At 41.6% G+C, this 12,026-nt stretch overlaps 1 protein-coding gene across 1 annotated transcript in view; it reads left to right on the top strand.

Annotated features, from left to right (window-relative positions):
- The window catches only part of ush2a (Usher syndrome 2A (autosomal recessive, mild)), a 224,186-nt gene that overhangs the window by 120,053 nt on the left and 92,107 nt on the right, over nt 1-12,026 (top strand). The window contains exons 35-37 of the mRNA XM_053632826.1: nt 954-1,105; nt 1,599-1,761; nt 8,621-8,809. Coding sequence (XP_053488801.1) covers nt 954-1,105; nt 1,599-1,761; nt 8,621-8,809 — 504 coding nt within the window. The remainder of the gene's footprint in view (nt 1-953; nt 1,106-1,598; nt 1,762-8,620; nt 8,810-12,026) is intronic.

The following is a 12,026-nucleotide window of genomic DNA, read 5'->3' as shown; positions in this document are numbered from 1 at the left end:
TGAGTCTTTAATATATGTCATAAAATATTGATTTACTCGATTTGTTTAATAGCTGAGATTGATCTAACGGATTTGGTCTTTATCTCAGGGTAGAGCCCGAAACGTTCATATTTATATCTTAAAACTGAGCTGTAAACAATAAAACGTTTATCTAAATGGATCAAATGCAAGCGTGTATAGATATAGTTTCTGAATTTAATGTAAGTGAGTATTGGAGAGGAGGAACATGCAGCTCTTATTCTGTGATGATAAAAAAATCTGTTAATATTAGTGTAGTAATGTATCCAGGTCAATGAATTATACTTCTGAAGTGTGATGTGTATATACGATGTGCTGAGGTTAAACTCTTGTATATCTGTATCGGTATGCATGTTAGACTGTGACTGTATGTAACAGCATGGCTTTTCCCATATGCACTGACATATTTGTCCATTTCTGCTATCGCTATCCTGCTCTCACTGACCCCGTGCACCTTTAGCCATGCTTCGTTAAGGGCAGCAAGCGTCTACGGATCGCTGTAAATAGGGCAGCGGCATTAAAAGGCTCTCTTTCCATGTTTTACAGCCCTCTCTCCCTAATGGCTGCCTTTAACACAGAGCTTTAAACAAAATGGCCTGTTTACACCAGGAAGCATTCAGATACACACATGTCTGTGAACAGGCCTATAAATAAAATGTGTTTTTTTCCTCCCACATTCGCAGGGAGGTTTTCCGAACTTCCGTGTCTTATCCGTCCAACTTCTACATGGCTGACACCATTGGCTGACAACATATATATATATATACTCACAAATGTAGAAATGTGTTACAACCAATTACTGTACTATAATACACCCATACATTTCCATATTCATATGTTTAACCTCTGCTTTACACAAATACACGTCACACATAACACGGCAAATTGATCCCGTTCCTTTTTTTCTTTTTTTTTTTGTCTTGTGTGTGGAGCAGGTGTGATCAGCAGCTACAGCGTATGGATGGACGGCGTACTGAGGCAGAACTCCTCGTTTACGAGCTTCGGGATCGTCGGTCTTTCTCCCTGGAGTTTGCACAGCTTCCGTGTTCAGGCGTGCACAGCTCAGGGCTGCGCTCTCGGCCCTTTGGTGAGGGCCCGTTCCCATTTACATTATGCTAAATACCCAAAAGTGTCAGATGGCAGCTCGACATCATAAAGGTGATCGATTTGCTCGGTTCAATAAAGCACCTTCTGCTCACGCTTGACATTTGGTGTAAATGCCATTCTGGGCTGGTTAATGCATTGATGGGCCAGATTTGGGCATTTTTCCAATATGGGTGCAATATTTAGGCAAATGGCTGTTTTTGCCAATGCAGCAAAAACTTACGGGTGGAGGGGGGTGTGGGTGGGGGGGTATGGGAGTAAACGGGGCCTGGGTGCTTTGTCAAGTAGACAGATATGCTAGAGAAATGTGTACAAGCTGGGGGGGAGTAATTTCCTGGAAGGATATTTTAATATCCTGTATTTAAATAGTTGACATTGACCTGTTTTGAGAGTTTGACCTTATATAATAACCAGTGTGAACATTTTCAAAGAGCGATCTGTTCTCTCAGTAAATTTCATTTTTCTCACTCTTTCAGACAGAGGTACGGACTTCAGAAATGCCCCCAGTTGGCAACTTGCCCCTGGAAATTCTCCCCGAGAGTCCAAAGTCAGTCTGGGTAAAGTGGGAAGTGCCAGCCAAACCCAATGGCAACCTCAGTTACTCAGTCCTTTTTACCGGAACCTTCTTCCAGTCATCAGGTAAATCACAGACCTCTCTCCTTAACAGTTCACCAGCACTCTGAGTGAATATAAAAACACCTCCCCCCCAACCTCTCTCGCCTCTGATCTCCCATATTGACTCCAGTTATTTTCCCTATGATTGTTTACACATAGTATGCAAAAAGGGCAGTGAACCCTAGCATGGCGCTCGCATGCCATAATGGCCGTAAATGAATTGTTGTCATTGGCCATTTCTCTTGGGCCGGCTGCTGGGAGGCAGGGAGAAGCTCCTTGCCCTTGGCGGGATAAAAGTGGACAGGTTTGTTAAAGAGAGTGTGATGGCACACTCGGAACGAATCAACCCCACCACTCACCTCCACAAGCGCTCAGCTTTTTTAGAACCGCCTGGAGATAAATGTTCATAGTGGTGTATGGGGGATACACGCGCACACACACACACACACACACACACACCACTTTCTGCATATGCCCAACAATCAAGTGTACATTATTTGTGTATTCATTCATTCATTCAGCTTCAGTAAGCGTTTTATCTTGGTCAGGTCATGGTGAATCTGGAGACTATCATGGAAAACCTGGGCATAGAGATGTATCGGCCGATAAAGGCAATTTTTAACGCTGTTTAAAAACATCTGATGATCAGGGCCGATTATATCCTGTCAAACAGAAGGGGGCGGGAAAACACATCAATTTCGTGCTGTGTGTAAAGATGATGTCTCTTGTGTGGAATGATGACAAAACTGCAGTTTGTAATCTCTGTAATCTCTCTAAAATTTTACACCGGACGCTGCAGCAGTGAAGCGGGAGTTTCAGCGTCGAGTCAATTTTTTTTTTGCCGCGCTGAATTAAAGCACCAGTACATGGTTGAAAGATTTAAATAAAAGTTGATAAAGTATATATTGCACAGAAAAATATATTTGTAGAGTAGTATATTTCATATCCAGTTAATGTTAATATATAAAAAAGTTTACATTATATATTACCAGTTTGATGTTCAGTGATGAAGTAGAAATGCTTTTTTTTTGTGGTGAGTGAATGTGAGACTAGCAAGATGTTTTTTTAGATTTCAGTCAATTAATTCTGTTAATATAAATGAATAACATTTAATAAGTTCAGAATTTGAATAATGTGTCTTCTGTTTATGAGACCAGTTACTGTGAAACAACTTTGAATGGAGATTTTCTTCACAATTGTGGAATTAATTATTAATCATTTAAAAGAAGGCATACAAGGCAGAACTATCGGTATGGGTTATTGATATGACTCTGAATAATCGGTTATCAGTATCGGCTGAGAAATTTAATATCGGTGCATCTCTACCTGGGCATGAGATAGAATACACCAGTTTAGCCCAGCCGATCGACCTGCCCGCAGTAACCCGAGTTCAGGATCAAACCGGGACCGTGGAGCTGCGAGGTGACAACGTTACTCACTGAGCCACCATGCCACCCGCATTATTTAAACTTTATATCTGTCTGATTTTTGTATGATTTGAGAGCAAACGTGTGTGAGTCTGTATGTATGTAATCAACCCTTATTATTAGAATAGATTTTCAGTGTTTATATATCAGGAGTTTATCTACACATCTGACCTGTTACCCTGCGCTGTTGCCCTCAGAGGGTTTGTCTTAGTCTGTGAATGTGCTTGTGTGGCTGATGATCACCTCATGATATAACACTTTCTTCACATTTGTTTCTCATCAGCAAATTATATACGTTTGCATTCAGCAAACGATCCAGAAAGACTTGGATATTGTTTTAAATTATAGCCATTCATAAGCACTTGGCTTTATATATATATATATATATATATATATATATATATATATATATATATATATATATTCTTTTTCATGTTTCCTGTTTACCAATAAGAAGTGTACAGTATAGATGTGTGTGTGTGTCTGTGTGTGTACGGTGTATGGTTGCCTGTCTTGTTGAAAGTTTGTGTTTTCTGATCCCACGTTTTACTCTGAAATACTGTACTTCTTGTTGTACTCTGATTTACAGTGACAGGGTCAAATGTATCAACTGTTTGCACCCAGTTTGAGGTATAAATAAATAGGTTGAATTCTGCACAGAAATCTTGCATATTATCTGAAAAAAACTGACACACAAGTTTATGCAGTTTATACCATACATCATTTACATGGCATTATGCATAATGTGCATAATTCTTTCACTTATAAATATGCATCTGTGGGTGAGAAAAGAGAAATTTGGAAATGGTTTGATTATGTATTCCACAGTTTTGGTAGATCTGTGCATATTCTCCGTTTCTTAAAACGAGTTGTAAATTAGCAGCTTTCATGGCGTTAGGATCAGTTGCTACGTACCAGTCATACCTACTTACGATATGCCAACATTTCAACCTAGTTGAGCTTCATCAGGGCAGAAAACATTGGAAGATAAAGATATTTATCATGGGATTTCTGTAGGCCCACATCAAGCCTTGGTGGTTCCATTTCGACCTCAAAGGATTATAATAAATGTCCCATAGACTAAACCACAGACTACACAAACACAAAAGCAGGGTCTGAAGTCTGTGTTTATACACTACAGTGGGATATCTTGCTCATACTGAACACAACTTGAAGAGAAAGTAAGCAACTCTCCAGTAGCAAGGAGTAAATCATAGTCAGTCCTTTAAAAAGCACTTGAGTCTAAAGTCATTATTTAGACCAGATGGGGTGATGGTGTTTTGCGTGTGAATCCAAAACATTTCTGACCAAGAGAGTCATTTTGCAGTATTACGACTTCTAGGCAGAGTGGACATGCACTCAGGACCATGCCTCTATGTAGTGATTTGCCACACTATGTATTATGTTGGGAAATTGAAAAACCTTGTACCCATTTGCGGCTTTGTAAAGTATTCTACATCTCAGGCAAGACTTGTTTAGTGGTCTGAGGTTTAAATGCGTGCACCACAAAGGGTCGTATTGTAGGCCCTCTTCACAAAATACAAAAAGAGTTTTGGTCCAAACTTTACTTTCTACCAAAATTCAAAAGACGGTAAGATCTAGAAATGTATTGATTTTAGTTGTGTTGTGGTGTTCTAGGAAAATCATCCAGACCGAGGTGGTGTGACACGCAAAGCAACGCGAAGCAGCCTGCTTTATACTTGACGCATGATTTTACACGCACATACAGAAGCGTCGGTAATGCAAGCATTATTATTCACACGGTTGCTGCATATCTTGTGTACTGTATATCCGGAAGATTTAAATGGCACTTCTGCCACGCAGGAACCAGGTCTTCCCAGTTTGTCAGATTTCCAAGTCTGTCATCACGATTTCTTCATCATGAAGTCTTGGCCAATTCCTACTCTCCAGTCAGGTCTCCTCTATTACACGACAGCTACCAACAGCTACCAGGGAGAGTGAAGGCTATCACAAAGGCTGTAACATGCTTCCTCCAACGCACATGAACCCAGGCAACTGCATCTTTTTGAACTGTTGCTCATGCAACCTTAGACACTGGTATAACACACGCCGAGGAAAGCTCTATCCACCTACTTCCACATACATGAGCTCACAGAGACTCATAATTGGTTAGTGTCGCTGTAATTGACAGGAGAGAGAGTATGCCACCCAAGATAGATTCTGATAGGACAATATCAAGGGTTTCCAAAAGAATCTCTTTTGGGGGTGGAGCTTAAGGTTCCAGTCTCAAGCCACAGAAGATACAAACATTTCCTGTGGAATACAGCTATAACCAAATGTATGTGGACACCTGACCATCACACCCAGATATGATTCTTCCCCAAACTGTTGCCACAAAGTTGGAAGTACACAATTTGCATAGCATGTCTTTGTATGCTGTAGCATTAAGAACTAGAAACATTTAAGCACTGGAACTAAGGAGCCCAAACCTGTTCCAGCATGACAATACCCCTGTACACAAACCGTGATTCATGAAGTCAAGGCTTGGAGAGTGACCCGAGCCCTGCTTCAACCCCAGTGGACACCTTTGGGATGAATTGGAATAGCACCAGGCCTCCTCACTTGACATCAGTGGGGCAGTGGTGGCTTGCTGGTTAAGGTGCTGGGTTACTGATCGGAAGGTCGTGGGCTCAAGCCCCAGCACTGCCAAGCTACCACTGTTGGGCCCTTGAGCAAGGCCCTTAACCCTCTCTGCTTCAGGGGCGCTGTATCATGGCTGACCCTGCGCTCTGACCCCAACTTCCCTTTTATGCTGGGGTATGCGAAGAAAAGAATTTCACTGTGCTGTAATGTATATGTGATTTAATAAAGACTCATTATCATTAACCCCAATAATGCTCTTGAGGACAAATCCCCACAGCCGCATTATAAAATCTAGTGGAAAGCCTCTGTGTTAATGCCCATGGTTTTAAAGTGGGCGTACACGTATGGGTATGATGGTCCGTTGTGTACATACTTTTGACCATATATTGGTGTATATACAGGTTTTCCACATCGAGTGAAATAAAAAATGCAGAATTGAGGATTTGAAGTAGTATTCTGAGCCGAGAAGCCGAGATTCTGACGTGCAGGGGTATTTTACTGAAAAGTGGGTGGGACAGAAAGCTGAATATCCTTTTACCCAGAGTGGTTTTCTTGGTGAATGAGAGAAAACATGTATACGTGCATGTGTTTGGATCTGGTCTGATGTCTCTCGAGCAGCAGGCAATCTACCAGCAGGTAGAAGGCAGAAGTTTACTGATCTCTCCCAGTGGATTGTTGGAGAATTTATTGTTCAGTGTCCGGCCGTCACAGATTAAGGGAAATGTCGATCAGTAATGACCCCCTCTACATGTTAGTATTGCCGTAAAGCCAGCTTTTTATGTCAGAGATATTGGAGTGGGAGCTATTACACATGACAGGAGTGAGCAAGGGACTGCGGACCAAGGCTAGCATTATTAAATATTGACTAGCACTGTGATTTATGTAGAGCTAGAGGGGGGAAAAGACTTTTTAACTGTGATATATTCTTTACTTGCCAAACACTTCCATTTATCTTTTACTGGGAATAAAGCACATGTTGGCTGCATTTTTTTTTTTTCTCAGACTCTCAAAAAAGTTGTGGAAAGGGAAAACCCTTGCCGTTAAAGGAAGCAATGGCAGTTTATATCTTGGAAGTGTATTCTCTGAGTGTAAATAAGTCAATTACAAGGTTCAAAACAACTGCATTGTTTCACTAGAAAAGAAACCCCTGGAAAACTATGGTTTGAGAAATAGAAGCAGAAAATTGATGAAAGAAATTTACCGCTGAACGTATGATCACGGTACAGCAGTGATACGTTTTCAGCGTAGAAACAGAAAGATATACAAAAACTTTTTTATTTTGTGTCTGACTCATGACAAGAGCAATTCAGCTACAATTCAGAACCCACCCACATTCCTGTATTTACACGGCATATATACGTGATACGCTTCATTTTGCCGTCATATGTACGTCGTTTGCGTGAAACCGTTGCAGAACTAAGCCTATAAAAGTATTCAGCTGGCTAAAGGCAGAGATCAAAGACAGAAACAGAAGAATGAACTCAAGAGGAAAAGAAATTAAATTTCATCCAAGCTGAGCTACAACTGCCAAAAATGTACTTGTGCCTTTTTGGTAGCGATAAAAATAAATATGTTATATGTAAATTATTTACACTGAATGATTTACTGTGACTATTATTGTGACTATTATTGTGATTGTTACTGTGACTATTATTATTATTATTTTATTATAAGATTTGTTCATACAGAGCTCCAGAATTATCCCCATCAGTGGAATGTGAATTTGTGCGTGAAGGGGGGAGCATGGGGGGTGGGGAGTGGGGGACATGGGGGGTCGGGGGTGGGGGGATTGGGGGGTGTAATGATTAATGATGTAGCAAGTAGGCTTAGGACGATTTGATGAGAGAATCAGGAATCACCGATAGATTCCAACTATTACCATGGCTATGAAATTGGATGATTTAAATGTCGGTCAGGAAACACGGTGTCTGCAGCTTTAAGATGGACATATAAATTGTGTTGTATCTCGTAGTGTGTTTTTTTTTTTTTTTTCCTTTTAGCCCATTGATATCCTATAAGAAAATGATTCTGCCTTCAGAGCAGCGCAATGCTTGTTAAACAGGTAAAGCCGTCAGTATCTTTGCTCACAAGACATTAATGGGAGCTCAAATTAAGTTCAAAAAGTTTATACAAAACTTTAGTAAACATCTACACTCATGATCAACACCGAGAACATGCACACGTAGATTATATACATTTTATTTCAAATTCATAATGGGCTTAGTTATGGTTAATAGCTTTATTTATTAACTTTAGTTTTGTGAGCATTCCTGATCTTGTTAACAGATCATAAAAAATAAAATAATGCCTAAATGCTAATGCTAGTGACAAGAGCTACGGCTACAGCATTTCCAGCTTCTGGTATTTTTTCCCCCACTGTAATGACGTGACACATATGTGATACACATGTTATGTATGTCTGGCCACGCCCCCTTCTTCCTCAAGCTGTCCCCTCAAAGTTAGCACACAACAGTATAGACTGTGTTTGTATGCTGTAGCATTACAGTTTGCTATTATTTAGTATATTATATTATATTTATTGTGGCTGTTAGTTCTGCCTCCACTGTAATGTAAATTACAACCGAGTCTACCATTTCTGCTTAAGGTGCAATATTTGTATATGAGGACGGTAATTGTGTTGTGTTGTCAGTGATGTGTTTGCTGTAAACTGTATCTTTGTGAACAAACACCAAGAAAACTTCCTGATACATATAAACGTATACGCCGAATAAAATTAGAGTTGGAGTAATGTTTACTGTAACATTTCCTGTTCGGAATATTGCATATGAGTAGGGACACCATTGCTGGAGATATCAGTAATAGTAATGCGCTGCTGTTGGGGTGTTTTACAGGAGAGAACTCGAGCGAAACAGAAGATACGGTCACTGAGACGCGAGCACTGCTCACCACGGTTACAGCAGGACACTGGGTGTCTGTCGGAGGTCTGCTTCCCTTCTCCAACTACAGTGTAAGCGTGAGAGCCTGCAACAGTCAGGGCTGTGTGGAGAGCACGTCCTCCAGCATCTCGCTCCCTCCAGCAGGTCAGTGCACTACAACCATGTCTTATTATTGCTTTCTTCATGCTACAACAACTGAGCAAAGATCTTCTTGGTTGTGATGTGCATCTAAAACTAATCCAATCATCTGAACAAATCAGATTTGAAATGTTTAGCTTTGTTGTTGTTGTTCTTTTTTTTTTTAACAATAAAACAATAAATTAACCTGCACATTCCAATTAAAATTGAAACAAAGTTGCTTCTATTCAGTGTAAACATGGACAGTCTGTCACTAAATCGATACACCGTAAGCTTTTCATATGTAACATGGCGTGTGGTAGATTTCTCCAGCCTTAGCGCTGAATCGCACCTCTCGGCACGAGGCAGCGTGAGGCGTTTGATCACGCTGAAGCAGGCTTTCACCACCAGGCCAGCGGGAGACGTTCCACATATGCTGCCTGACAGAGAACAATGCCTGCTGCTGGTGATCTAAAAGACCAGCCCTGTCCGCTCCAACAGCAGATAACACATGCACACCCAATCGCACACACACACACACACAAAGACATGCAATTCAAGACCAACCATTGGAAGTTTATTACAGTGCTTAAGAGTCGCACTTTCCCACTGTTAAATTGTTGTTGATTTTAATTATGACTCTTATGGCTCTGGAATGTTCCTTTTTATGACCTTCTTATGGCAAATAAAAGGTAACAAGTCGTTGGTTAAATAGGGCTCGGTTCATGCTTCCTTTTTTAATGGTGTGGGAACTTATTACGCTGATTTACACACAGGGCGGGTGTTGGGAAGCATGCACCGAGCACTGGGAGATATATATATATATATGTATAGAGAGAGAGAGAGAGAGAAGAACCAATGTATAAGGTTGAAGGAGGGGTTGGATTTGGTTGTGTTTAGTATTTATAGCTGCCTCTTTCTCTCACTGCTCATGTCGTAGGTCTGGGGAACCAGAAGTCGCATTTCATGTGGTGATTTTTCCCTCACACATCGCAAGATTCTTTATTATACCAATTTGATCAGCCTCATTCTTCCCTCCAGTCCAGATGTCTAGGAGGCCTCCAGCCAGGCAGTGTGTAGGGTAATCTAGCGCTCCTTTCACAGCAGACATCTCAATCATCTGATCAAAGCTAAAGCGGTGGCATACAAACACAAGATAGGCCTCATAACCACCTCTGCAATTGTTCTTAATCCTGGTAAAAACCAGAATAAGTACCATAGAGAGGACCTTTCATCTATCTCTACCCAGCCATGGTGCTCTTTGTCACTGTGCCGTCCCTCAAATCCTGCTGGGTTCCACAAAAGAGGCCGGTTTGTTCCTAGAATGGAAGGAGGTTGTGTTTTGTAAATAATTGTCTCAGAGGAGATAAAAACCAAGCCATTTCTCAGGGACTGGCTTTTCTTATCGATTCAGCAGAATGCATCGAGAGCTTACGTGCGCTCCGGTATTTCATCGGAGCCAGAAACGGCATGTTGGCGCTAGTGTTCATCCCAACCATCGAAAGCAAGGCCCTGGCTGGCAGCACGAACAACAGGCGAAGAGCAAAGTCGAAGTTCTGCAAGAAAAATGTTCAAGTTCAAAACAAAGACACAAGGAAGTATAAATTTTAAATACCACACGTTTCCCTCCACTCTGCTCAGCCAGATCTTTAGGCTTCTTGTAGCTGAACTGAAGCCTTGTCTCGAACTGTCCTTGTTATATCAAAGAACAGAAGGCAAAGAAAGCTAAGAGATCGAGAGGAAACATAAAAGTGCATAGTTTAAAATGATTAGTGACACTTTTGATATACCTGAGGAAGGAGGGCGCCGAAACAAAGGGGAAACTCCATGCCGACTGTTTGATGAAATAAGTCTGTAAGGAATTAACTCTTTTGTCAACTGGTTGTCTTTGTTCAGTCGAAGCTCTCATTATATCTGTTGCTCTCTCGCTCGTGCTCTCTCTCTCTCTCTCTCTCTCTCTCTCTCTGTTTCATCTGCTTCTCTCTTTTTTGTCTGTTTCTTTTGTTTGTGTTTCTCTCTGTTATTCACTCTTTCTCTCTGTGTCTCTTTCTTGGACTGAAGTTATAACACACCGAACAGCTCTATACCCAGGCATCTTTTGTCACGTCGTTAATGTCCTCACACATGCGCGTTTGTGAACGGAAACGACGCACTTGGAAACAGCGAGGTTCTGTTAGCAGTGGAGCACGATGTGGGATTGCAGTTCAGGCCACTCCATATGCTCATCATCATCATTACGTTTATGGACACTTGGCCACTTAATCCTAACCGGGCTCTAGTAGCAAAGGCAGATGGAGGAAAACTGCGGAATGGCTTTTAATACCGATGTCCATCCAGGAAAGCTCATCCGCTCCCTCCAATTAGGGCTTGCATCCCAGCACCCAGCGCTTTTCAAGCCTAACACAAGCACTAGTGCATTATGAAAATTGGAGGTTGGCAGTAAAAGCGATTTTGAGCCATGCTGACTTGAGTGATGAGGCTCACCCCGTAAAACTGGCCCCGACTCTTATATGACAGCATATGGAAACACTGGGTTGTGTCACTAACATTGTTTTCCTTTCCACTTCTTCTATTCATTCCGATTCCTCCCGTCAACCCACATGAAGGATGGGAACGGCAAGCTTTTGAACGTCCCTCAAAGATGCCGTGTGTTTGCTGACATCATTGGCAGGCCGCTTGCTCATCAATCAGAGCGTTAGTACATTTTCTGCACACGCAATCGCGCAGAATATTAGCTGATCTCATTTCGCTCATCGCTCTGTGCTCTAGGGGTCCGGAGCGTTGGGAGTCTTTGCCTTTGTAACTCATGCCCTCAATGACCCTTTTTTGTTTTCCGAAGCTCCAGTCGTTGCAAGTGCAATTGGTATTCCACAGAGGCACTTCTGTTTGGGCATGCACAAAATGACTTAAGTAATCAACAGTTATTGAGTGCTTGTGGTTGCATGGAGAGGGATGTTGATTGAGAATGAGCCTTCTCTTAAGAAGAGAGCCTCACTCCTATTTCTAGAGTGGTGTATTATCGAAACACACGCTGACTGGATTGCTCCTCTGAACAGATGACTCGGCGTGGAGTCCTTACCAAGTGTCGCTGCAGGCTGCAGGGTCGCCTTGTTTTCCTTCATAATCTATGTCTTCACTTTTTTTTTTCTCTCCCGCAATTTGTTTTAACTGCTTACAAATCACGCTGAAAAGTGCACTTTGAAAGCATAACTGTAGCATCTTGCATTATGCATTAGCATTAAGG

The sequence above is a fragment of the Ictalurus furcatus genome, chromosome 9, assembly GCF_023375685.1.
Source record: "Ictalurus furcatus strain D&B chromosome 9, Billie_1.0, whole genome shotgun sequence".
Taxonomy (NCBI): domain Eukaryota; kingdom Metazoa; phylum Chordata; class Actinopteri; order Siluriformes; family Ictaluridae; genus Ictalurus; species Ictalurus furcatus.
The sequence above is the reverse complement of the archived record's forward strand: the minus strand, read 5'-3'. Positions and strand labels throughout refer to the sequence as shown.